This window comes from Gekko japonicus, unplaced genomic scaffold (genome assembly GCF_001447785.1).
Source record: "Gekko japonicus isolate JY-2015 unplaced genomic scaffold, Gekko_japonicus_V1.1 scaffold884, whole genome shotgun sequence".
In the NCBI taxonomy this organism is placed as follows: Eukaryota; Metazoa; Chordata; class Lepidosauria; order Squamata; family Gekkonidae; genus Gekko; species Gekko japonicus.
Genome location: NW_015172029.1, coordinates 352,216 through 379,200, shown reverse-complemented (window position 1 = coordinate 379,200; position 26,985 = coordinate 352,216). Strand labels below are relative to the sequence as shown.

The window sequence follows — 26,985 nt, the reverse complement described above, 5'->3', positions numbered from 1 at the left end:
AAAATATGTCAGGGAGTGAAGGTATGTATAACTCCCATAGCAAATCTCCAGCATTTCAGGCAGAAACTCTGTTTAGTAGAATGCTTTTTGGAATGAAAATACTGTAATAAAATAGCTGCTTGCGTACACACAGCTTACCCGGAGTCACACAGTGAAGATCCTTTCGCAGTGGTGGCAGCTGTTGCCGAAACAACTTTTTAAAAAATCACAGTCAATCATATGTCCAGCGGCCTATCAGAAGCCCTGCTGGCAAATGCCCCACCTGGCTCCACCCACTTGTTGGGCACCAGGAGAGGCGTTGACAGGCATCATGGCTCCCGCGGGCATCATGTTGGGGACTGCCCCTATAAATGTTCAGCCCAGCAAATTTACCCAGGAGTCTCCTTCACAGTTTTGTTAGTGAAGGATGGAGATGTTCAAGCCGATTACAAAGTTTCCAGAGAGATGCAAGCATTCTTCTGGAGGCTTTTGAGTGTTGCTTTTTGTGTACTCTCGATTAAAATGAGTGCTCAGAAATAGCTGCTCACCTCAACCCAGTGCATCACCTCATGGGTTTCTCTTGTGCTGTGCGAGCAGTTTTCCCCCAGTCTTGCCAAACCACTCCAGTCCGTTTTGCACTGATTCTGGGTGGTCCTCTAAGCCAATCTGATTCTCTGGCATTTCTCCCCTTGCCCAGGTCTCACCGATGAAGCCGCTGGAACTCAAGACCCAGTGCTCAGGGCCCCGGATGGATCCCAAAATCTGTCCGGCAGATCCCTCTTTCTTCTCATTCATCAACAACAACGACCTCTGGGTAGCAAACATCGAGACGGGAGAAGAGCGCCGGCTGACGTATTGCCAGAAAGGTAGCTGTGGTCGTCTTGTGTACGTGCCGATGGGCACAGCTTGTCTGCAGAAGAGTTGGCGCGGGTGGAGAGCGTGGCCTGGCCTTGGCAAACGAGAGCCTTGCTCAGTATTTGTGGGTGACGTCAGAGTTGCAGGCAGAGAGAACCTGTAAGGCAAAGTGCTACTTGGAGATCATAGAATATTGAGACCCACATTCCTCATTTGTAGGAATGTGGTCTGAAAGGGGCAAGAGAGTTCTTATTAGGGATGCAGTGCTCCCTCTAAGCTGTGGAGTCTTGTGAGCAAAAATTCTACTTTGTGAGCTAAAGTTGTGAGCGAGCGATTTGACTGCTGCATAAATCAGTTTGCTCTGGAGCCATCCGTCCTGAGCTAAGACAAAAACCTGTGAGCTGGAGGCTAAAAATCTGTGAGCTAACTCACACTAACTCAGCTTAGAGGGAACACTGGATGTGACGCTCTCAGAAGGATAACACAGGAGCAGAGCACAGTCTCCGGCATCTCCATCTAAAAAGGGTCTGGTGGTGGGTAATGAAACTCCCTCCTGAGATGCTGGCAAGCAGGGCCGGCTCGCGAACTAGGCGTTCGCCTAGAGCGCGCTGGGCCTTAGGGGCACCAAACTGCACCTGCCCCCCCGCCAAAAGCCCCCACACACCATTGCATTTCTGTGGCCGGGTGACCCCTGCCACCGCCGCCCACCACCCCCAGCCCAGAGCGCTTGCAGCCACCCCTCCGGCACCATGGAGCCCCCCAGTGTGGCCGACAAGGACGCCTCGGAGACCACCCGCCTGGTGGGGAGCTGCGAGCTGGGCAGCGCTGGTATCCTTTGCCTCAAGAGGTAAGGGGACACCCCCTCCAGCCGCTCGGCTTTGCTCGCTCAGACCGCTGGCTCTACAAGCCCCCCCGCCCCGCCCCCACCCAGCAGGCGCTGTCTGAAGGCCGAAGCTTCGCGCCCTGCCCACGCTCCAAAGAGCCTCCCAGAAGCTCCCTTTTCCCTGGACTTCAGAGGCTTCTGCCCGGGACCCTACTCGTACTCGCAGCCCCATCCGCCCCGTCCCCCGACTGTCCCCCCAGTTTACACTCTTCCCCGCAGTGGTCCTGATTGCGGAGAAGGCGCCCGGAAGGAGCAGCGAAGGCGCCGCAGGGAAAAGAAGCAAGGAAGCCCGCCCCCCCTCCAGTGCCCCTGCTTTGCAGCCGCCAAATCTCTTCGCCCCCAGCACAAAGTCCGGGCGAGGGAAGGCGAAGGAGGCAGCGCAGGGGGGTGGGCGACTCCTACTGGCGGGCAGATCTCCTGGGCAGCCTCCCCTGTGTGGAAGCCCTGCGGCAGGGGTGGGTCGATGCAAGAGAGCACCGCCCACCTGCTGCTCTCCGCCCACTGGCTCTCATGCTAACGAGCCTCCTTGCCTAATAAAGATCTTCAGTGGGGGGGGGGGCGCCACAAGACAGCCTGGCCTGGGGGGGGGGCACTGCAAGCTAGCCTTGCCTAGGGCACAAAAAACCCTCAGGCCGGCCCTGCTGGCAAGCCCCTAACTGTCCAGGAGGGCAACACAAAGTCAGCATTAAGGCAGTCCTAGCGGACTCGACTGTACGACTGAACAACAACAAAAGCGCACAATAGGGATAGGCATGAACCAAACAGTGAAGCAAAATCCGTGACGAATTTTGTTCGCGGTTTGCAAACAGAAGTTCGTGACGGGTTCACTGTCACAAACTCCCATGAACTTTTAGAGTGGTTCATGGACAGAGCAGAAAGCAAGGGTTTAAAAGGACGCCGATTCCCTTTAAACCCCTGCTTTCTGTTCCCTGCAAAAACCGCAAAAACAGCTGAGTGGTGGGGAGACTCCCTGCGTCTCAGCTGTTTCGGGACGTCTTGTGCAGTTCCTTTAAACTTTAAAAGGACTGCAGAAGACAGCCTGAAAAACAGCTGCGCGGTGGGGAGGTGCTCCCGCCACGCAGCTCTGTCGGGCTGTCTTCTGCAGGCGAACTGCACGAACCGGTTTGGTTCGTGAACGAGCCGGTTCGGCTCATGGTTCAGCCGTGAACTAACCCACATTTTCCCGGTCTGTGCCCATCCCTAGCCCAAAGTGGTCTGTGTTCCTTTCCATGTGCTGCTGTGGAAGGGGAAATGTTCTTCCCTCTGGAATGTTGGTGGGAATTGCCATCAGTTCACAGCTGATTTATGGTGCCCTCATAGGGTTTTCAAGGCAAGGTACGTTCGCTGTTGCTTGCCTCTGCGTAGCTACACTGGACTTCCTTGGTGGTCTCCCATTCAAGTGCTACCCAGGGCTGAACCTGCTTAGCTTATGAGATCGGACAAGATCATACTAGCCTGGGCTATGTTGACTCAAGGCAAAAAACAATGCAAATGAAAACTGTGGTTCTTCTAAGGCCTGACGAACCACAGTGAAGAAGGAAGGGGTTACAAAGGCAGACGATATTGGGGTGAAGAGGGAGGTGTTGTATACAATAGATTACATGGCTGTTGCTTACAGTAAGTGACCGACCGTGTATAGCACCTTCAAACTTGCTGTTAAGAAGCGGATGGTGATGCTGCTCCCTGTAAGGTAAAGGTTCCCTTGCTCGAAAGCCAGTCGAGTCCGACTCTAGGGTTGCGGTGCTCATCTCCGTTTCCAAGCCGAAGAGCCAGCGCTGTCCGAAGATGTTTCCATGGTCATGTGGCCGGCATGACTAAACACCAAGGCGCACGGAACGCTGTTACCTTCCCACCGAAGTGGTACCTATTGATCTACTTGCAATTTCTTGCTTTCAAACTGCTAGGTTGGCAGGAGCTGGTACTAGAGACGGGAGCTCACTCCGTCACGCGGCACCCGGGTCTCGAACTGCTGAACTACTGACCTTCCACAGCCTGCAGTTCAGTGGCTTAACCACTTGAGCCACCGCAGTTCCATGCTCCCTGTACTGAAATGTAAAATTACAGTTTGAAACGACCCGTCCTTCTGCCCTGGCAGAAGACATATGTCAAAGTGTGCATCTTCAAGGTGTCACCCTCTGCTAAAGCAACCGAGTGCGTTACATCCTGTCGAGAACAGAGCGTGTGGTGGAGAGAGAGCACTGCTAATTAAACTGCTGAGAGGGCCTTAATCAGTGTGTGGGTCCTGCACGGGCAGTTTCACGCGTGTGGCCGTTTAGGCCCCAATCCCAGCTCTGTGTTCTCCCTCCGGCAGGCTTATCCAGCGTGTTGGATGATCCCAAACTGGCAGGCGTCGCCACTTTCGTCATTCAGGAGGAGTTCGATCGGTTTACAGGGTACTGGTGGTGTCCCACCTCTTGCCAAGAAGGTGAGTTTCAGGCTTTGGGGCCAGGGTACTCCTGGACCTTCGGGGCCTGTTCTCCAGCTCTGACACGCCAAGGTCCGTGGCTAGAAATCTGAGCTGAGCACAGCAGGCAGGAGTTTCTGCTGTGTTGTCCTGACCAGTGCTCCCTCTAAGCTGTGGCGTCTTGTGAGCAAAACCTCTACTTTGTGAGCCACTGGCATTAAAGTTGTGAGTAAGCAATTTGGCTCCTGCATAAATTAGTTTGCTCTGGAGCCATCCTCCCTGAGCGGAGACAAAAATGTGAGCCGGAGGCTAAGAAACTCTGAGCTGGCTCACACTAACTCGGCTTAGAGGGAACACCTCACTAGGCAAGACCAAGCCTTTGTACTAGTTGACAAGACCCCTGGCCTTTCTGCCTCTGAAGAAGGCCCCGGAACAGTGCATGGAAACTAAGCCTGAGGCACCAAGTATACATTATAGAATTGCTTCAGCTATGTTACCGGCAGGGGTCATTTTGGGGGGGGGACGTGAGGGGACACCATCCCCCCGGGTGAGGGGCGGGGGGGGGGGGGGAGGGGGAGGGAGTTCCGGCCACCCTCTGCTTCCCCCTCATTCAATCACAGGAGGAGCTGGAGGGGGTGTGGCATATGCTAATGAGTTATGCTAATGAGTCCCCCTAGCTCTTTTTCTAGGAAATGACCCCTGGACCGGTTATCATCATGTTCTGTGTGGACCAAAATCACTTCTGGATGGTCTCATGTGTTACAGTTGTGTTTAGGTATATGCTGTGCAAAGCCCATGTTTCTTTTCCAAAATCATCTTTAGAGCCTAACCTACCTCAGGGTTGTTGTGAAGGTCAACTGGTGGTGGGTGCTGCTGGGGAGGTAGTTGTGAATTTCCTGCCTTGTTCAGGGAGTCAGACTAGATGACCCTGGAGGTCCCTTCCAACTCTATGATTCTATGTCACCATGAGCTCCCTGAAGGAAGGGCAAGATGAAAGTGTATGAGACAAACGCCTCCTTCCCTGACAATCTGAAGGACTGTCTCCTTCCATATATCCCTGTATACCCGCTATGGTCCGCTTAGGGTGGCCCATCTGGCATTGACCAGAGCCCGGGCCTTTTCCATTGTGACTCTGGCTCTGTGGAATGGGCTTCCTGAAGAGGTGGGGGGAGCCCTCTCCTTGGAGACTTTCAGGAGGTGCTGCAAGACCTCCCTGTTTGCCAGGGCTTTGGAGTGGGTCTGAATGGCAGGCATCTTTTTTTGGAGGGGGGGGGGACAGAGATTTGAGGTTGCTGTTTGTTTTTGGTTTTTTGCTGGGCGGGATGTCTGAACTGTTGCTTGAACCAAGAGAAAAGGTGGGATATTAACGTTTTAATAAATAGTCTCATGCAAGCCACTGCTCTTTGGCTTCAGTCTCTTGCCTTAAATTAAAGTGGAGAGCTGTGGGGAAAGAGACAAGTGCGGCGCGCTGGTACGTTGCTGGGCTGGAGCAGCGGAGGGTGACGTGAAGAGGAATTGTGTGACAGATGCAAGGGCCCGAGAAGGGGGAAGCATTTAAAAAAAACCCTAGTGTGCTGTATGAAGCGGTTAAGGAGAGACTTGAAGGGGCCGTGAACTGGGTGCCCAGAGTGTATCTGGGATGCTGGAGATTTGGAGACACTGAAATGGAGAAGTCTGCAGAGCAGCCTTCCCCTCCCCTCAAAAGCAGTGTGATGATGTAGTAGTCAGGCTAGTACCACGAGCCCCAGGTTGACCTCTCCACTCTTCCCGGACACGCTCTAGGAGACATAGGAACGTAAGAGAAGCCATGTTGGATCAGGCCAATGGCCCATCCAATCCCACACTCCGTGTCACACAGTGGCCAAAACCCAGGTGTCATCAGGAGGTATACTAGCGGGGCCAGAATTCCTCCCACGGTTGTCCTCCAAGCACCAAAAAGACTGCCCTAGACATAGGGTGATTTCCCACAAGCGCTGCTCTGCGCTCATTCTTCTCTTTGCCCCGATGGTACGTGTCAATTTTACACAAGCTGCTGCGCGACCGCATTTTGCCCCGCAGCTTCGTGCGATTTTCCCCGCATCTACTCAATCCTGTTTTTTGAGGATTGAGTAGATGCGGGGGAAATTGCGCGAAGCTGCAGGGCAAAATGCAGACGCGCAGCAGCTTGTGTGAAATTGACACATACCATCGGGGCAAAAGGGAGGCGTGAGCGCGGAGCAGTGCTTGTGGGAAATCACCCACAGTGTTCCCTCTGTACCTTGTGGCTAATAGCCACAGATGGACCTCTGCTCTGTATGTTTACCAGTCCCCTCTTGAAGCTGTCTGTGCTTGTAGCTGCCGCCACTTCCTGTGGCAGTGAATTCCACGTGTTCATGACTCTTAGGCTCAGTTGTTTCTCTGTCAGCCTAACTTGCCTCCCAGGGTCGTTGAGGGCGGGGGGGGGGGGGGGGAGAGAAATGAAAAAGTATGTTTTTCACCCCAAGCTCCATGGAGGAAGGGTAGGATAAATAAGTACCATTTTTCCCCATGTATTCCAGGCCCTGAGGGCTGGAAAACGTTACGAATCTTGTACGAGGAGGTGGATGAGTCGGAGGTGGAGATCATTCACGTTCCTTCTCCCGCCCTGGAAGAAAGGAAGACGGACTCGTACCGGTATCCCAGAACAGGTTAGTGGCAGGATGAGGTTAAAAGGAGTGTTGTTACCTGATGGGGCGGGTGCTCTTTGGGGACCTCACCCCGAAACGAGATTCATCTGGTCTCAGCAAATCTAAATAACGTTTCCCCCACCCCCCAAACCTAATAATTATGCCTGGTGTTCTGTGGTCTCTATTGCAACTCTCCTTTGTGGTACAGCTTCATAGGGATTGTGAGGAAAAGCCGGCAAAGGCCCAAGAAAACCTACTTTGAACGTCTTGGGTTGATTTACAACTCTGTAGTTGCTTTCTGTAGAGGCTTGTAGCCCCGTTCATCCAAGTGAAAGCCACACCGTGCCTTTTGTTGGGACCAACACAAATAACACAAAACGGGGTGCAAGCTTTTGAGTCCTTCAGAACTTTCCATCAAGCTAAATCAGGGGTCCCTAGCATAAGAACATAAGAGAAGTCAATGTTGGATCAGGCCAATGGCCCATCCAGTCCAACACTCTGTGTCACACGGCGGCCAAAAATACCAGGTGCCATCAGGAGGTCCACCAGTGGGGCCAGGACACTAGAAGCCCTCTCACTGTTGCCCCCCCCAAGTCCCAAAAATACAGTGCATCACTTGCCCCAGACCGAGCTGCCACCACCTCCTGTGGCAGTGAATACATGTGTTAATCACCATGGTTCCATGCTGCCCCCTGCCAAATGTTTTAGAAGGTGGGTGAAGCAAGGCCTATGGTATACTAAACAAGAAAGGAAATGGGAAACCTATTATAGCCCCTTCTTAAAACACACCTTAAATCTTTGGGATAGGAAATTTTTAAGTCTACCTTCTTCCCCAGTTATGGCATTTTTGGGACAATCCTAGGCTGACAGATATTAGCACCAACAATAAATTGGATACGAATAGTCAGTTGGAGAAGAAATATAAAATATCTTTCCCGTGGTTCCAGTACTACCAAGTACATAGTGCACTAGCTACTGTGTTACCATATATGCTTAAAAATCATTATTTAAATGCTTTTGAAGCCCTATTAAAAGGCAGTAATTTTGATGTAAAAGGTGTAATCCCAATTATTTATAAGTTATTGTGTCAGAATCTATTGTCACAGTCTACTTTGATTCAAGACCAGTGGCTAAAAGAGTGCCAAATACGATTAACTGAACAACACTGGGATTCAATCTGGAACACTCCCTTGCTTAAATCTAGGTCTACAGCTATCTGTTGGCAACAATATAAACTAATTACCAGGTGGTATTTAACACCATATAAGCTGTATAAAAGCAAATTAAGAACTAATTCCGAATGCTGGAAGAAATGTGGTGAAACTGGAACATTTCTCCACTGTTGGTGGGGTTGCAAAGTAGTGTATGCATATTGGGGAAATATTACCCAAAAAATTAAAGACCAAACAGGAATTTTAATTCAAAATACACCTGAGTCTATTTTACTAAATCTGTGGCCAGAGTTAAATATCCCAGAGTCGAGGAAGGATCTATTAACCCATCTCCTGTTAGCTGGTAAAACAATATTGGCACAACAATGGAATACTAAGAATATACCGATTTTTGGCACAGTGGCATGATAAAGTATGGGACTTGATGGTCCAGAATAAGATAATCTCACAATTAGTACAAGTTGAGAATCCTAATAGGAAAAATATGTTTTTAGACATATGGTATACTTTTTTTGAGTATATGGAGGAGGAGAAGATTGGATTTATACCCCGCCCTTCACTACCCAAAGGTGTCTCAGAGCGACTTACAAACTCCTTTCCCTTCCCCTCCCCACAACAGACACCCTGTGAGGCAGATGGGGCTGAGAGAGCTCTGACAGAAATTGCTCTTTTTCGAGAACAGCTCTGACAGAACTATGGCTTGCCCAAGGCCATCCAGCCAGGTGCAAGTGGAGGAGTGGGAAATCAAACCCGGTTCTCCCAGATTAGAGTCCGCGCACTTAACCACTACACCAAACTGGCTCTATGAATCAAACCAGAACTCCTCGATACCTAAGAAATACTTAGATTTTGTGTTTATTTAGTTATAGCTTGTTTGGTAGATAAAAACGAAAACTGTCATTATTTGGGGAGGTAATCGATCCTGTATTAATGTGGCACGTGTATTGTTTTATATGTTAAATAAAAATATATATTAAAAAAAAAGGAAAGTGGGTGAGGCCAGGCGGGGCTTCTGCCCAGCAAGGTTTCTGATTGGCCACTGGAGATCTGATTGGCGGCGCCGGGTTAGGCGGGGCTTCTGCCCAGCAAGGTTTCTGATTGGCCACTGGAGATCTGATTGGCGGCGCTCAGCAGCAGCTGCTGTCACAGCTCAAGGATATTGACTTTGTGACAGCAGGGAAGCCACGGCAGCCGTTGTGTGGCTGGCTCTGCCTCCCACAACCACCATTTTATGGTTGGGCCCACCACACTGTGTCAGAATTTCAGTGGTGCCCACAGGCTCAAAAAGGTTGGGGATCCCTGAGCAAGATGGTGGTGGTGGGGAATACATTCGTTTTCCAAGATGGGAGGCACTGGTAAATAGAATAAAGGATGTCCTCCCTTTGATGCAGGTGCAATAGACAGGAGTTGAAAGGAGCGTCATAGTAACGCCCATCCAAAGTAGCTGACAGTGGCTGTTCCACCGCCGTCAGCAAAACGCTTTCCTCAAGTGATGTGTAGAAGGACGCGATAAGTAGAGTTCACATCCATTATTGAATTCAGCCAAGGAGTGCTGGAGGGGGAGTCACTCGGAATGAAAATACTCACTGAGTCTTGTGACACTGTATGCTAATAAAACTATAGTCCCGCGTACGTTTTCGTGGACACAGGCCTGTGTCCTTCGATGCCAAGAGCAGGTGTCCTCCCTATGCAGACATTTTCTGTTGGACGTGTGGGAAAAAAAAATCCTTGTGGGGACTGTGCACTTGAAACCACCAAGTGTTTTCTCTCTCACTCTTTTATCCTCCTTTTTCAGGCAGCAAGAACCCCAAGATCTCGTTGAAGCTGGCAGAATTTCAGACAGACAGCCAGGGGAAGGTAGGCACGGCCTACCACAAAAGGCGGAGCCTTGTTCTGCTCGCCGGGGTTGACCCCGTTGCTGTGCTTGGTTAACAGCAGTGTGTCTTGCTCTCGTGCAAGGATCCTGCCCTTGCCTCTTTTGCTGGAGGAAGGCACGTGGTGGGCTTAGCTGGGCAGAGCAGTCTGTGTATTTTTTTAAAGTAGACGTGGAATTCAGATACTTAAATTATTATTTATTTAAAAATCTTGATTAGCCGCTTGTCTACCTTGTGGAATTCAAGGTCGGCTTACAATGTAAATAAAATAACAATTATAAAAAAAAGCCTTAAAATACCACAATTTAAAATCTCAGTTAAGACTGCCAATCAGGGGTCACTTCCTGCAGGAACGCACAGGAGCGGAGCTCCGGCAGTAAGGAGCCCAGGGGGTGGGCACATGTAACAAGCCCTACCCCCTGCTCCCAGCAGCCCTCAGTTGGGCCACGAGGAGCAAGAAGCAGCCAGGTAAGTTGCAGAGCCCCCCCCCCCCGGCCCGCCTTCAGGTACAAGCTCTCTCTCCTCTGTGAGGACATATCTGCGCGTTTTCCCCCCCCTCCCATTAGCTAGCAATCCAAAACAGTCCAGTGGCACCTTTAAGACCAAGTTTTATTCAGGTACAAGCTCTCCCTCCTCTGTGAGGACAGATCTGCACGTCCCCCCCAAATTGCTAGCAATCCAACACTGTCCAGTGGAGCCTGAGCGGTGGGTGTTGCCTTCTGACACACTTCTGGTGGTGTCAGGGGGTGTGGCATATACAAATAAGTTGTGCTAATAAGTTATGCTAATGAGCTCCTGCACCTCTTTTTCTACAAAATGACCCCTGCTGCCAATCAATAAAAACTGAGAGTTCAGGTGCACCTTAAAGACGAACAGCATTTGTGGCAGGATAGGGGCTTTCATGAGTCACTGCTCACTTCTTCAGATAGATCAAGATGGGCGGACGCGTTAGTCTGCCTGTAGCAGGAGAAAAGAGCAAGAGTCCAGGAGCACCTGAAAGACTAACATTTGTGGCAGATCAAGGCGGGTCGCTGTGTTGGTCTGAAGCAATAGAACAAAGTTAGAGTCCAGTCAGGCACCTTTAAGACCAACATAGGTTTATTCAAGGTGTGAGCTTTTGTGTGTATGCACACTTCATCAGACGATGAAGTGGAATTACATATCATAGTTGTATATATAGGTGGCTTGTTAAATTAGCATGCAAAATAGTGAGAAAACAGATCAAAAGAATGACATGCTCGGTTTCTGGTTTTGGTTCATCTGGGGAGGGGAACAACATTGGTAATAAATATGTCAGAATTGGAGATTGTCCTAATTTGTGAGAATCCCGTCTTTAGACCCCCCATCCATCTCCTTTCTATCATGGAGGTGAACTTTACAGCATCTTGGCTGTGCAGAGTATTTCCCTTGTCCCCAAAACAGAGAACTACATTTAAATCTACCATTCCAAATTACATTATTCAATTATATTCTTAATTGTTAAGAGCAGTAATAATATTTTGTTTCCCTAAAACATGGAGTTAACTGACTGAATCCTTTTCCTGGGGTACAGTGTTATGTCAGAGATCAACAAGATATTGCATTGCATTACAATCACTATTATAATACACTATTTCAAAAAGAAAAAAGAAAAACAACATATAGGGATGTATAGCCCTACTTGGTGAGAATACATATGTGAGGATTGAATGAGTTAGCATATGTAATGGGATAAGAAACCAATATCCCTGTTAAGTCCTGGCGGAGTGTTTGTTCTGAGTGTTGTAATAACTTGTAATTCAGCTATTCCCCTACAGGTTTCTCAGTCTTGTGATTCCTGACGTCAGATTTGTGTCCATTTATCCTTTGGTGTAGGGTTTGTCCCGTTTGTCCTGTAGGGGACAACCTTCCAGGTCATTCAATGGCTGACAAAGTAGCTGTTTTATTGCAAAAGAACTTCAGGAACAGAATGGAAAGGGAGAGACATGATCTTTTTTTAAAAAAATACACAAAACAGAACACATAGGCTGTTGGCCTGACCTGGATGGCCCAGGCTCCCCTGATCTCGTCAGAACTCAGAAGCCAAGCAGGGTCAGCCTTGGCTAGTCTTTGGATGGGAGACCACCAGGGAAGTCCAGGGTCATGACATGGAGGCAGGCAATGGCAAAACCACCTCTGAACATCTCTTGCCTTGAGAAACTTAACGGGGCCTCCTTAAGTCATCTGTGACCAGTGTTCCCTCTAAGCTGAGTTAGTGTGGCTCACACATTTTTGTCTCAGCTCAGGAAAGGTGCCTCCAGGACAAACTAATTTATGCAGCGGCCAAATGGCTCGCTCACCGCTTTAATGTCAGTAGCTCACAAAGTAGAATTTTTGCTCACAGGACTCCACAGCTTAGACGGAGCATCGTCTGTGACTTGGTGGCACTTTCCACCACCGGGCTGTTGGCCACGGTCACCTCTTGCGGCAGCTAGTCCCATAACCTTGTAGAAGCCAAAAACGAGAGGTATCGGGAGGAAGTGGAAGTCCAACAACAGCATCCGTGACAAAAATAACAAAGAGTCAATAAAGATATGTAGCAGAATCATTTACTGTAGTAATGCTGTAGAAAATTCTCTTCTCTTATCGCTCACACGCTAACGAATGCTGCGCAGTGTAAACAATTCGTTTCACAATATTTGCTTTATCTGAGCATGTAGCAATCACAATTCTTATCACTAGAAGGAAGAAGATGCACATTCAATTATAAACGTAGCTTAATAATCATAATAAACCATTACACTCAAAACTGTCACTTACATTACTACTTATCGACTCTTGAAGGAAACATTCCATGTTGACTCTCTAATACCAGAACCCAAGGTCTTCACAATGTATTAGCTGGATTCTAGAGGCCAAAGTCTCCACTGCTAATTGCTACCAGCCACAGTCTGCCTGTGCAAACGGCATTTAAAGTGCTAGTGTATCCATGTAGGTTTTTTTCTGTTTATAAAAACCTAACTCTAAAATGCCATCTATAGTATTACTTTCACATATTAACTATATAAACATCTAAACCTTTTTTATTCAGTGTCAAACCTTAGCAGCCGTGACTGGACATTATAACAATGCTTAAAGTGACATGGTGTGATTTTCAAAAGACACTCTGTGGGAACAATACCAGACGTGAGGAGATTTACATTCTATGCCAAAGTTCTGAACTTACAATTAACATAATATATGTATGATTATTGAAAACAGCTAAGATCAAGTTCTGAGTTTAGCCCATGAGGTAGTAGTGAATTCAACCGGTATATCCATCTATCCTCTTCTTGCAGCAACACCTTCCTTATGTTAACAGTAGTATTAGCAACAAACCAAACTGAATAACGAAAATCATCACAAGCATGATTGTTTTAAACAAAATGCTCAGTTCAAGCAGCATCTAAATTGTTATTCCTAATGCAGGAAATATGTTCAAACACATGAACTTTGATAGGATGCTCAGTTTTTCCCACATACACCTGTGGACATGGACATAAGATAACATAAATTACATTTGAACTTGAGCATGTTGAGAATGCAGATAGTCAAATAGGTTTATGTACTGGAATAGTAATGGTCTTCCCTTCAATGGCAAATTTTGCAGTGTCCACAGCGGTGGTGCCCAGGGGGTAGACCAGTGGGGGACCTGGATTTCCTCAAATCTGAGCGTACCACATGATCTTCGATGCTCTTTGTTTTACGATAGCCAATAGCGGGAGGTGAAGCGCATCCAGGAATATCATCGACCAGCTTCCATAAACTAAAGACCGCTTTTTTAATAGGCATAGATAAAGACATATAGTCCATGGCCCAATGTATGCCCTTATCTACTGCTTTATTGTCCTTGTTAAGTAAACTATTTCTCAGTACTAAAGCGGCCTGAGACCTAGCTTTTTCTACATTGTGTCTAGGATAGCTCCTGGCGGTGAATTGCCTGCATAGCTCACTGCTTTCCAGTTCACATTCTGTTTGACTAGTACAGTTCCTTTTAACACGTAAAAACTGGCCAAAAAGGATATTGTGCCGCAAATGAGTGGGATGAAAAGAACTAAAATGTAAGTAGGTATTTTTGTCAGATGGCTTTTTATAAGATTTCACCGCCAGTCTATGGTTGTCAGATTTATAAACAATGTCGAGAAAATTAATTTGCTGCAAGCTGAACTGCCAAAAGTATATTTAATATTGTCATCTAAGGAATTCATCCACTCACAAAACCTTATGATGGAATCTTTACTTTCATACAAAATAAAATAGTATTTCATACAAAATAAAATAGTAATCAATGTACCATTTTACTATTAATAATTGCTCAAAAAATGGGTTAAATTCTGAATTCATAATAAATTTAGTTTCCAATTCTGCCATATATAAATTTGCAATGGACGGTGCCACTGGAGAACCCATCGATACTTCTTTTACTTGGAGAAAAAATTGGTTGTCAAATCTAAAATATTTTTTTAAGAATTAAAACTAAGAGGTCTAACAAAAACTGAGTGGGGGGATTTGGATCAGATCTCTCATTAAGTTTCTTTTCAATAATCATCCAAGCGTCATCAAGCAATACATTTGTGTACAAAGAAATTACATCCATTGTTAAGAGGACTGTGTTGTTGTCACACTGCATGCCTTCTCTTAATTTTATAAACTCCATTGTGTCTTTGAGAAAAATTAGGCTAGTCTTAACATATCCAATCAAAAAGACATCCAAAAATGTGGCCAAAGATTCTAAAAGAGAATTGGACCCCGAAACAGTTGGATGTCTTTTGGGGGGGCGATCTGACTTATGAATTTTAGGGAGAACGTAAAACACTGGTACACGTGGGGGTCAACATGGAATGTTTCCTTCAAGAGTTGATAAGTAGTAATGTAAGTGACAGTTTTGAGTGTAATGGTTTATTATGATTTTTAAGCTATGTTTATAACTGAATGTGTATCTTCTTCCTTCTAGTGATAAGAATTGTGATTGCTACACGCTCAGATAAAACAAATATTGTGAAACGAATTGTTTACATTGCGCAGCATTCGTTAGCATGTGAGCGATAATAGAAGAGAATTTTCTACAGAATTACTTCAGTAAATGATTTTGCAACATAACTTTATTGACTCTTCGTTATTTTTGTCACTGATGTTGTTGGATTTCCCGTTCCATAACCTTAGCTACTATGCTGTGCCAATGCCATCCGTGGAAAAATGGCTGACACTTTTTAATCTCTGGCTAGCATTATGCCGTCAGTGGCAAAGTTGACATGAATTTTAAAATGATCTGAATGTGTAGATTTCACCCTTGCATATCGATCTCACATTCTGTTTCTGTTACATCATCATCTACAACACAAAAGTTTTAAGGCTAAAAAAATAAGTCTTGGCCCTGGCTATGCCCCCCCCCCCCCTTTGGTTTTCCGAGTTGCTTGGGAGGTTTTTCTCAAGGAGCTTGGAGCATCTTATTTTTTTTTCCATTTACAATTTTTTATTGACGTCATAAAGTTGCATACAAGTAATAAAACCAAGTCAATACACTTCAATTTTAAAATGAGATATAAAGTAAAAATAAATGTATAGTAATAACAACCGAGCATTGTCACAGCGATAGACTCAAACAGGTGCCTGGTTGTGAGTAAAAGTTGTGTAATATAACATTATCGATAATAAGATATAGAATCATACAACTTGTAGGTATTAAAGCGCAGAGAGTCAGTTGTTGTCAGACTTGCAAGTAAGAGTAAGTAGTCTATTGAGTTATAATATAGTCTGTGATATGTGAGCTTGGAGCATCTTAGCTTGTTTTACAGACCCAGATTTTTGGCCCTTGCGAGTGGCGGAGCGCCGTATACCTCTCTGAAGCCAGAGGATCCCCCCCCCCAAGCTGAAAGAAACAATGCCAAATATGGAACGTATTTAAATAAGGGGGGGAAAGACCAACATTTTACTCACATTTCTTGGGGAGACTTTGAGTTTTCATGGGCACGCGATGTCTTCAATGGTGTCATTTTGTTTTTTACTGTGGGAGCACAGGCTGGCCTGCTTGCACTGTTCAATAAAAGATATCTTCTTGGTATTGCAGATTGTCTGTGCGCAAGACAAGGAGCTGGTGCACCCGTTTGCTACGATATTCCCAAGGGTGGAGTACATCGCACGGGCTGGGTGGACCCGGGATGGGAAATAGTAAGTACATCTCCTGTGGGCTGTGCGCGCGCGTGTGCATGCACGTCTGAGCCCCCAGCATCTGTGGAGTGCCAGGGAGGGAACATTTCCGTCCCCCTGGATGCTGTTACTGATCTGCGTGATCCAATCTTAAATCCAAACTTCCTTTTTTGGGGGCTGACCCCTTCATCCCTCCCATCTGTTGGCCTGTAGGCTGCAAGACAGTCCTTAGACAGAGCACTGGAGGCATTAGACCATCAGTTGGCTCTTGGTTGGGCTTGTATGCTGTTTTTTGGCATTGCACCCCCTCTTGTAAAGGTAAAGGTTCCCTTGCTCGAAAGCCAGTCGAATCTGACTCTAGGGTTGCGGTGCTCATCTCCGTTTCAAAGCCGAAGAGCCGGCGCTGTCCGAAGACGTTTCCGTGGTCATGTGGCCGGCATGACTAAACACCGAGGCGCACGGAACGCTGTTACCTTCCCACCGAAGTGGTACCTATTTATCTACTTGCAATTTCTTGCTTTCGAACTGCTAGGTTGGCAGGAGCTGGAGCCAGAGACGGGAGCTCACTCCATCATGCGGCACCCGGGTCTCGAACTGCTGAACTACTGACCTTCCACAGCCTGCAGTTCAGTGTCTTAACCACTTGAGCCACTGCAGCTCCACGCACCCCCTCTTACCCTTCCGTATTATCTTCGTCAACTGATTGTCCCCAAATATCAGAGGGCTTTTCTTTTGGCCAGGCTAAATGCTTTCATCTCTGCCATTCCGGTGGGTAGAGTCCGTCGAGTACCCTATTCAGATAGGTTTTATGAATGAGAGTCTGGGACAACTGAAACTGTATCCCACGTTCTCTCGGGTTGCGTGTTGACTGCCTCTTTAAGAAATCTGTGGATACAGCTGGTGATAGTTTCCAAGGATTCCCTTGTTTCTGTGCCTTCTCTGCCAGCTGGTACTGATCCCTTGGCTGCGGCTAAATTTCTTTAATTAAAAAAAAAATCATTTAATCATATAATATTATAGTCTTTCAATACAACACAGCACAGTCATTCAAGTATACAGAATTGAAATATTGAAGAGTATAATAAGGTTACAAACCATCAGTAATCTGAGTGTGAACAACTAAACACAGTAAACTAGAAATACAAATGCAGGGCTGAAAGGTATGTTGAACAACACAGGTTTACACCAGCAGTGGAACAGTGTGTTAGACTAAGGAATACAATCTATTCCAGTTTGGTGTAGTGAGCCAGTTTGGTGCAGTGAGCCAGTTTGGTGCTTGGTGTAGAGAGCCGGTTTGGTGTAGTGGTGAAGTGCGCAGACTCTAATCTGGGAGAACCAGGTTTGATTCCCCACTCCTCCACTTGCACCTGGCTGGATGACCTTGGGCAAGCCATAGTTTTGGTAAGAGCTGTTCCTGAAAAAGAGCAGTTTCTGTCAAGAGCTCTCTCAGCCCCACCTACCTCACAGGGTGTCTGTTGTGGGGAGGGGAAGGGGAAGGAGTTTGTAAGCCGCTCTAAGACATCTTTGGTAGTGAAGGGCGGGGTATAAATCCAATCTCTTCTCTTCTTCTTCTTCTGTTCAGTGTGAGCAGAGAGGAGACAGTTGGCTTTTACTTAAAACATAGCAATCAGAGAGATCAGACCAAGACGTGAACATTAGAGGCTGCCATTTCTCTAGGAGACTGGATTGGCCTGAGGTGTATCTCTAAATTTATCCAGATCGTACGTAATTTTAACCAGGATGAAGAAATCCCATAACTTCAAGCACCATTCTTGCAGCAGTGGAATTGATGCAGGCTTCCAATGAGATGTAATAAGACATTTAGCCATGATTAACATTATCATAATTAGTTCTTGTTTTGCTTTGGAGATTTTGCCATTTCACTACAGATTGAGAAGAATTAATTCTGGGGATAGGGGAATCAAATGGCCAGTGATTAGATGGATTTGGTTTTGAATTTGAGTCCAAAACTTACCTATCAGTTTACAGGAGACCACCAGCCATGGTCAAAAGTCCCCCGTTCCCCACATTGTCTCCATCAGTGGCTAAATTTCTGACCGCAGCAGCTTCTATGCGGGGATGGAAAGAGAGGATGGTATTTATAAGATTGAGTCTGTCTAAGACTGCGAAAGGAAGATGCCACCAGGGTACTGTTTTATTTTTCCCGGGAGAGACTAATGCCGCCGCCTCAGTCATGCTTGCCCTTTCTCTCTTCCCCCTCCCCCCCGTTCCGCTCAGTGCCTGGGCCATGTTCCTGGACAGACCCCAGCAGCAGCTCCAAGTGGTCTTCCTCCCCCCCGCGCTCTTCATCCCTGTCCCGGAAAGCGAGGAGCAGCGCCTGGAATTCGCCAAAGCTGTGCCTGAAAACGTCCAGCCCTTCATTATCTACGAGGAGGTCACCGACGTGTGGATCAACGTAAGGGGCCAGCTGCGGAAGAGAAGCCTCCTCGCCCGAATCCAAGGGGCCAGAGGGAACAGGAACGGGCTAGGGGGGAACGGGCTAGGGGAACGTTGGAGGGAACGGGCTAGGGCACAAGGTGGTGGTGGTGGGGACAAGTTGGGATGCCAGCTCTCACCAGAGGAGGGGGGGTCCTAGCCAGGCAACCTGGTGACGTTACTTCCGGTGCATGTCGGAAGTGACCCCGTTGCGAGGTGGGGGGGACACTCTGGTATTGGGGCAAAAACTATGGTTAAAAACGTCTTCTGCCATAGAGTTTTTGCCCGAATACCAGAGTGTCCCCGCATCGCTGCCAGTAAAGTCCTCCCCCACACTCCTGGCTTCGACTTGACAGCCACTGTGGTGTCATGGTTAGAGTGTCAGACTAGGTTCTGGGCGAACCAGGTTCGAATTCCCACTCTGTCATGGCAGCTTGCTGGGTGGCCAGGGACCAGTTACCTACTCTCAGCCTACCTTCCCCGGGTGGTTGTGAGGGCAAATTGGAGGTGAGGGGGACAACGTAAGCCGCTTTGGGTCCCCACTGGGGAGGAAGGCAAGGCACAAGTGCAGTAAATGAACGAGGCAGTTTTTGCAAGCTGGATTGGCGCTCCGCCCTGCAGGGGCCGTCCCGGACTGTCCCTGTGCCTTCAGTTCAGCCCAGGAGGCTTTGCTATGGGAAGCTCCGGTGACTGAGGTCTGCCGAGCAGGGACCTGTGCAGAGACAGCTCTTTAGGATCCCCCCCCCTCCTCCCGTCCCTTCAGTCGCCTCGGCTGCAGGGTTTCCCAGCACCAAAGATGCTTTTTTTTTTTTAAATTCCAGAAGGCCCTTAAAAAATGGATCTCTCCTCCTTCACTCTCAGTAACTTTATGAGGATATTTTTGCCTGCAGCTTTTGTGTGTGGGATTGTGCGCAATCACATGCACAATTAGCCGCGCCATAGGCGCGAATGCCAGGCAGATTAAAAGGGCGCGATCAGACGCAAACATCCGGGAAGCGCCCTGGTACCCGTCGGCAACCCATTTTGCTCCGCCGCAGAAGCAGAGTAAAAAGACACCGGGGAAAGTCCGGTAGCAAGCGGGTTTGCTACGGGCCAGGAGCAGACTTTCTCCTGTGTGATTGCACCAGCGCGCTCTCATGGAGTCGGGATGGTCTGATCGGGCCATCCCGACTCCGTGCCGTTGTGTTTTCCCCCGTTTCGGTATGCGCGTCATTGCACACTGCATAGGGAGCACTCAGTGCGGAGATGCGAATCATCAATCCCCTGTTGAAGCGCACCAAAAACATGCGGCAAAAAAACCCCAAAACCAATTCACCCATGGTTGCATCTGATCACGCAGTGGCGGGCTGCTCCCGCAGCTCTCAGGGACTGTGTGATCACGCAACTGCAGGTCAAATTCCTATCATGGAGTAAATAGCCCTTCCCCCCCCCCCCCCCCGGTGTTATCTCATGCGTGTGACCGCAACCTTAGATTGCTGTAAGCAGGCCTAGCATTTTAGTAGCTGGGCAGCACATACACGTTCCGAAGAAGCAGGGGTCATTTCCTGCAGGAGCGCACAGGAGCGGAGCTCCGGCAGTAAAGAGCCCAGGGGGCGGGCACATTCAGCAAGCCCCACCCCCTGCTCCCAGCAGCCCTCAGTCAGAGCAAGAAGCAGTCAGGTAAGTTGCAGAGGCCCCCCCCAGCCCACTGCTCCAAAACAGTCCATTGGCACCTTTAAGACCAAGTTTTATTCAGGCACAAGCTCTCCCTCCTCTGTGAGGACAGATCTGCACGTTCCCCCCCCTCAATAGCTAGCAATCCAAAACAGTCCAGTGGAGCCTGAGCGGTGGGTGTTGCCTTCTGACACACTTCCGTTGATGTCCGGGGGTGTGGCACATGCAAACAAGTTATGCTAATGAGTTATGCTAATGAGCTCCTGCACCTCTTTTTCTACGAAATGACCCCTGCGAAGAAGTTTTTAAAAGGCAGCGCTCTGGTCAGTGGGGAGGGACGTAACACGCCACACAGCATGCACGAATGGAATCTCAGGTGCAGCTCCAGTCGTTTAAAGGAAAAGCCTCTGCCCGGGAGCCGGGAAAGCTGTTGTAGGGATAGAACCGAGCTGATGAAATGGACGGTGTGGGATAGTTTTGTTGGGGGGGGGGATGGCACAGGGAGAGTCGGCTGGTGAAGGAGGAGCAGGCAGAGGTGTGTCCGGAAGAGCCGGGCAGAAGGGTGGGGCCTTGGAAGGATGAGGAGCAGTGGGTTGGGGGGTGGTTAAACACCCCTGCCATGCCAAATAGGAGGAGGATATTAAGGAAGCAGAGTCAGCCAATGGAGGGTGGCGGAGGGCAGGAAAAGCCAGCTGTTGGCCTTGTATTGGTCACAGAATCCGGCACTTAAAGATTTTCCTGCAGTAATTAAAATGATATAATCACAGAGCTGGAAGGGGCCATACAGGCCGTCCAGTCCAGCCCCTGCTCAGTGCAGGATCAGCCTAGAGCATCCCTGACAAGTGTGTGTCCAGCCGCTGCTTCAAGACTGCCAGGGAGGGGGAGCGCATCAGTGTTCCCTCTAAGCCGAGCTAGTGTGAGCTAGCTCACAGTTTTTTAGCCTCTGGCTCACAGATTTTTGTCTTAGCTAAGGAAGGAGGGCTCCAGAGCAAACTCATTTAGGCAGCGGCCAAATCGCTCGCTCACAACTTTTAATGCCGGTTGCTCACAAAGTAGGATTTTTGCTCACAAGGCTCCACAGCTTAGAGGGAGCATTGGAGCTCACCACCGCTCTAGGCAGCTGATTCCACTGTTGCACAACTCTAGACTGTAAAAAGGTTTTCCCTGATATCGAGCTGGTGCCTTCCCGCCCTTCGTTTAAACCCATTCTTGCGAGTCCTGTCCTCTGCTGCCAATAGGAACAGGTCCCGGTCCTCCTCTGACAGCCCTTCAAATACTTCAAGAGAGCAATCATGTCCCCCGTCAACCACCTTCAAATACTTCAAGAGAGCCAGTTTGGTGTAGTGGTTAAGTGCGCGGACTCTAATCTGGGAGAACCGGGTTTGATTCCCCACTCCTCCACTTGCACCTGGCTGGATGACCTTGGGCAAGCCGTAGCTCTGATAAGAGCAGTTCTCTCAAATCTCTCTCAGCCCCCACCTACCTCACTGGGTGCCTGTTGTGGGGAGGGGAAGGGAAAGGAGTTTGTAAGCCGCTCTGAGACTCCTTCGGGTAGTGAAGGGCGGGATATAACACAGGGTGTCTGTTCTGGGGAGGGGAAGGGAAAGGAGTTTGTAAGCCGCTCTGAGACACCTTTGGGTGGTGAAGGGTGGGGGTATAAATCCAATATATTATTATTATTATTATTATTTTACCTCACAGGGTGTCTGTTGTGGGGAGGGGAAGGGAAAGGAGTTTGTAAGCCACTCTGAGACTCCTTTGGGTGGTGAAGGGCAGAGGGCTTCCTCATATATACCACACTAGCCAGTAAAACTGGCTCCAAGGGCGATTTCCGGTCGATGGATAGACTCAATCATTTCTTAGTTTGCATTAAAAACAAAACAAAAACAGAACCAAGTTTCTAGCCCTTATGCTTGAAAAGTGCCGGGTTTAAATCTCAGGAACCAGTGGGCTAGGCACTCTGCATACCCTTCTGTGCCAAAGCAGGTGCTGTCAGGGTGATGGAAGCAGTCCGAGGGGGGGGGGCACAGGAGCCCACTGCCTCTTCTAGGAATGGGCTTGATTCTTGGATTATATGATGCAGACAGTAACGGTGATGATGCTTAGCATTTCCTGGCCCTCATTTCTAGTTCCTGACCGTTGCTCAGAGCGGTCCCATAGCAGGCGTCTCCTGGATGGCCGGGGTGTAAAGAAGTTGTCACTCCAGGGGACTCGCTCTGGTGGTGCTCTTCGTCCTGGCCGTGGTGGGCTGTTTGCTGCACAAAGGAGGGAACTCCACATTCAACAAATAAACAGTTCTCTTTATTTGCTAAATCCAAGGACGAAGCGGGAGAGGAGACCGGAAGACACGATGGCAGTCCCGTACTTAGTGCAAATAAAAGCCAAAATTACACAGCAGTTACCACCAACCCATAGCCCAAGCCTTCAAATGAATTCCTCATTCAAGGCTCCCGAAGAGAGACGAAATCCAAAGGTCTCTCGGCTCTCCTCCGATTTCCTGCTTTGCTTTGCTTTCTCTTGTCTGAGAACTAATGGCTGATAGTAACCACACCAACACACCAACGGCTGATAGTAACCACACCAACTCAACTCACTCTCCATCCACCCTATCTAGTAAGCCATCTCGCCTTAATTGCTGGCTCAGACCTTATAAGGGGTTTACTCTACAGGGCCTAAGGAAAAGAGGAAATCATAAAAGGCTTGAACACTGCTGCCACAACCCAAAACCCATACGCATAACATTTAATCCTTTACACGGGGAAGAGATGGCTCGTGATGTCAGTCTCCCCCACTCCCCCCCCCGCATCCTTGCTCTGTGCTCTCCAGCCCTGCTCCGTGATGCTCTGTTCTTATTGTCACAGACGTCCCCTTTTGAGGAGGCTAAGTCAGGTCAGAACCTGGGAAGCCGTCAGGATATCCCGTTAACCTCAGTAGCCAGCCTTGAGCCCACCAGAAAATGGGGAGGAAGTATTTGAAAAGCTGTCAGAGGAGGGCAGGGAGGTGTTCCTGTTGACAGCAGAGGATTCAAGAATGGGTTTAAATTGGGGGGATGTCTACTAATGGTGTTTTGGCTGAGTACTTTTCTAGCTTGACTATTTCTGAGCATCGGAGGGCATTTATGTTAGCTCATTTTAATGTTCTTCCCTCTGCAGTACTGTCGTCGTTGTTGTTCAGTCGCACAGTCGAGTCCGACTCTTTGCGACCCCATGGATCAGATCACGCCAGGCCTTCCTGTCTTCTGCTGTCTACTGTACTGTACTGTACTGTACTGTACTGTACCGGAGGTTTAAAAAAATGCCATACTCCTCTAGGCTTTGTTCTTGTGGTCTGGGGGAGATAGAAAGTACTGAACATGTTCTCCTGCACTGTATATTTTACTGTGATATTTGAACCTCTGCTACAAATGCGCAAGGGTCAATCTGATGTTTGCAAGATGGGTTTTTTTACTATCTTCCCATAACTCTGAGATCACTGGTTTGTTGGCTAAATTTCTATGTTGTGCCATTAAGAGGAAAGGAATGTTTCAACTCCAGCAATGAAGGTTGTACCCTTTATCCCTTGATGATCTATGTTTTCTTGTGATGCCAATAAAGGTAGCTGATGATGATGATGAATGGATTTAAATTAAGGGTGGAAAAGGTATCAGTTGGATATCAGGATTTTTTTATTTTTTTTTTACAGTAAGAGTAGTTTAGCAGTGGAATGAGCTGCCTGGGGAGGTGGTGAGCGCCCCCTCACCGGCAGTCTTTAAGCAGCGGCTGGACAAAACCCTTGTCAGGGATGCTCTAGGCCAGTGATGGCGAACCTTTTAGAGACCGAGTGCCCAAACTGCGACCCAAAACCCACTTATTTATCGCAAAGTGCCAACACGGCAATTTAACCTGAATCCTGAGGTTTTACTTTAGAAAAAACAACTCCTACATTAACTTAAGATGATCCAAACAAAGGAAGGAAAGCAATCCCAAATGCTTTCATTGACTTAAAATTATTTGGCAGAGAATTCGACACTTTAATGACGGTCTGGGCCTGGCTGGGGCGATGGCACCGGGTGCCCACAGAGAGGGCTCTGAGTGCCACCTCTGGCCCCCGTGCCATAGGTTCGCCACCACTGCTCTAGGCTGACCCTGGACTAGATGGCCTGTATGACCCCTTCCAACCCTGTTCTAGAATCCATTAACGGGATTATTCTCCTACAGAATAAAAAGAGGATCTGAAGCATTGCGTTTTTATGGCTTTTTTATTATAAAAGCATATCTATCTTAAAAACAAGCGGCAGGTTTTAAGGAGCAAGCACGGGTAAAAGTCCAGCAGTCTCTTTGGCACCGTTTCAGGCTTTTTCTTTCTCGATCCCGCCTCCTCTTTTTAAGCTCAGAGTTCATGAAAACTTTCTGCAAAGCTTCACTGAACAACCCGTTAGGATGGTGTGACTCCATTGGCATAAATAATTCCAGCAGGGAAGCTTAGCTCCTCCAGACAGGGGCGGCGTGGCCTCCGAAAACTCCACAGCCCGTATTTTCAGAAATGCTGAGCAAGGCTGTCGCGCACAATGGGAACTCTGAAGTCCTCAAAAACCAGAGCAGTCAGGGCATCATGGAAGTTTTGATCAGGCATCAAACTGTGGCCAGCCACGACATTATCTCCCCGCCGCTGCATTCAGTCGCCTCCCCCTTTCTCTCGTCGGTAGGTCCACGACATCTTTTACCCTTTCTGCCAGCTCGAGGGGAGGGAGGACGAGCTCTGCTTCATCCGCGCCAACGAATGCAAGACCGGGTTCTGCCATCTGTACAGGGTCACGGTCCTCCTCAAGAGGGAGAGCCACGACTGGACGCGGCCCTATGTCCCGAGCAAAGGTGAGCTCCCAGATCACCCCCACCCCCCCCCCCCCCCCCCCCCCCGTATGTCTCACCTTGGAGGTCCCTGCCTGCTGTTTGGCCTCTGGCTCATGTTCCTTTTCTTTTTACAGGGGACTTCAAATGCCCGATCAAGGAAGAGGTCGCCCTAACCACTGGGGAATGGGAAGTTCTGGCCAGGCACGGATCCAAGGTATGAGGTAGCCAGGTAGCATTCCCCACCACGTTTTCCTTGGCGCATCTTCTCTTTGGAAAATCCTTTATCCTGCCCCTTCCCGAAGGCGCAGGGCAGTAGCAGCCACTGTTCCCTCCAAGCTGAGTTAGTGTGAGCGAGCTCACAGTTTTTTAGCTTCCAGCTCACACGTTTTTGTCTTAGCTCAGGAAGGGAGGGCTCCAGAACAAACTAATTTATGCAGAAGCCAGATTGCCGGCTCGCAACTTTAATGCCAGTAGCTCACAAAGTAGAATTTTTGCTGACATGACTACACAGCTTAGAGCGACCATTGGTAGCAACAGAAGCAAACTGATTTGAAGAAGAGCTCCCCGAAGAGAATTGGTAATCGTCCCACAGGTTTACGGGAGGGGCCGTGGCTCAGTGGCAGAGCATCTGCTCGGCATGCAGAAGGTCCCAGGTTCAATCCCCGGCATCTCCACTCTAAAAAGACCTGGCAGCAGGTGATGGGAAAGACCTCTGCCTGAGACCCTGGAGAGCCGCTGCCAGTCTGAGCGGCCCAGTGGTCTGCTTCAGTATAAGGCAGCTTCACGTGTCCTCTGGGTGTCAATAGGACCAGTTGTTTTACTTTGTGTTGGCTGTTTTGGGGGTTTTTTGGTGTTGAATTTTATTGTTGACGTTCTTTTATCTCCCTTGCCCAACTTGAGGCCTAAGAGAGGTCAGCTTAACCTTTTACACTGGCTTGAACGTATGCATCAGACACTGACGTGCGAGCCCTCTTTCTGCTTGTTGTAATAAGCACCAGACCCAGGCTAGCCCAATCTCATCAGGTCTTAGCAGCTAAGCGGGGGGTTGGCCCTGATCAGTACTTGGATGGGAGACCACCATGGACGTCCAGGGTTGCTGTGCAAAGGCAGGCAATGACAAACCACCCCCTATGTGTCCGTCCTGACCTGGACGGCTCAGGCTTGGCCAGCCTCATCAGATCTCAGAAGTTAAGCAAGGTCAGCCTCGGTCAGTACTGGGATGGAAGACCACCAGGGTTGGTAGAAGCTAGGATGTGGGTAGCAGTTTTTAGATATTGGTTGAAACTAGCCTACAACCAATGTTCCCTCTAAGCTGCAGAGTCCTGTGAGCAAAAATTCTCCTTTGTGAGCGACTGGCATTAAAGTTGTGAGCGAGTGATTTGGCTACTACATAAATTAGCTTGCTCTGGAGCCGTCCTTCCTGAGCTAGGACAAAAATCTGTGAGCCGGAGGCTAAAAAACTGTGAGCTAGCTCACACTAACTCATCTTAGAGGGAACACTGCCTACAACGAGTACGGGATTGCTCATTTGATGTTAAAAGATGAATTTACACCGCCATGGCTCATTATGCTGAGGAAGAATTTAGGTGGTTATGGACTATCAGAACAGCATCTATGGTCTGTGCATCAGGACCAAGCGAGGTCTGTGGTAAAACAAAGGATTCTACATGGCGAAAGACAACCCGGGCTGAATAGAATGAAGAGTGATATAATTGATTTGAACACCCTAAACAGGCCTTTATTGATCCCTTATGTAAATAGTTTAGGGAATCCCACTTATAGGAGGGCTTTCACTCTGCTAAGATATGATGTGCTTCCTACTGCAGTACTGGAAGGCAAGTATAAGAAGACATCTTAAGAAGAAGAGATTGGATTTATACCCCTGCCCTTCACTACCCAAAGGTGTCTCAGAGCAGCTTGCAAACTCCTTTCCCTTCCCCCTCCCCACAACAGACACCCTGTCAGCAATGTTCCCTCTAAGCTGTGGAGTCTTGTGAGCAAAAATTCTGCTTTGTGAGTTACTGGCTTTAAAGTTGTGAGCCAGTGATTTGGCTACTGCATAAATCAGTTTGCTCTGGAGCCAGCCTTCCTGAGCTAAGACAAAAATGTAT

At 48.4% G+C, this 26,985-nt stretch overlaps 1 protein-coding gene across 1 annotated transcript in view; it reads left to right on the top strand.

Moving 5' to 3' along the window:
• The window catches only part of DPP9 (dipeptidyl-peptidase 9), a 73,033-nt gene that overhangs the window by 22,631 nt on the left and 23,417 nt on the right, over positions 1-26,985 (top strand). The window contains exons 6-13 of the mRNA XM_015420599.1: positions 677-845; positions 4,029-4,142; positions 6,659-6,787; positions 9,734-9,795; positions 15,877-15,977; positions 18,195-18,372; positions 24,730-24,895; positions 25,009-25,088. Of these exons, the coding sequence (XP_015276085.1) occupies positions 677-845; positions 4,029-4,142; positions 6,659-6,787; positions 9,734-9,795; positions 15,877-15,977; positions 18,195-18,372; positions 24,730-24,895; positions 25,009-25,088 (999 nt within the window). The remainder of the gene's footprint in view (positions 1-676; positions 846-4,028; positions 4,143-6,658; positions 6,788-9,733; positions 9,796-15,876; positions 15,978-18,194; positions 18,373-24,729; positions 24,896-25,008; positions 25,089-26,985) is intronic.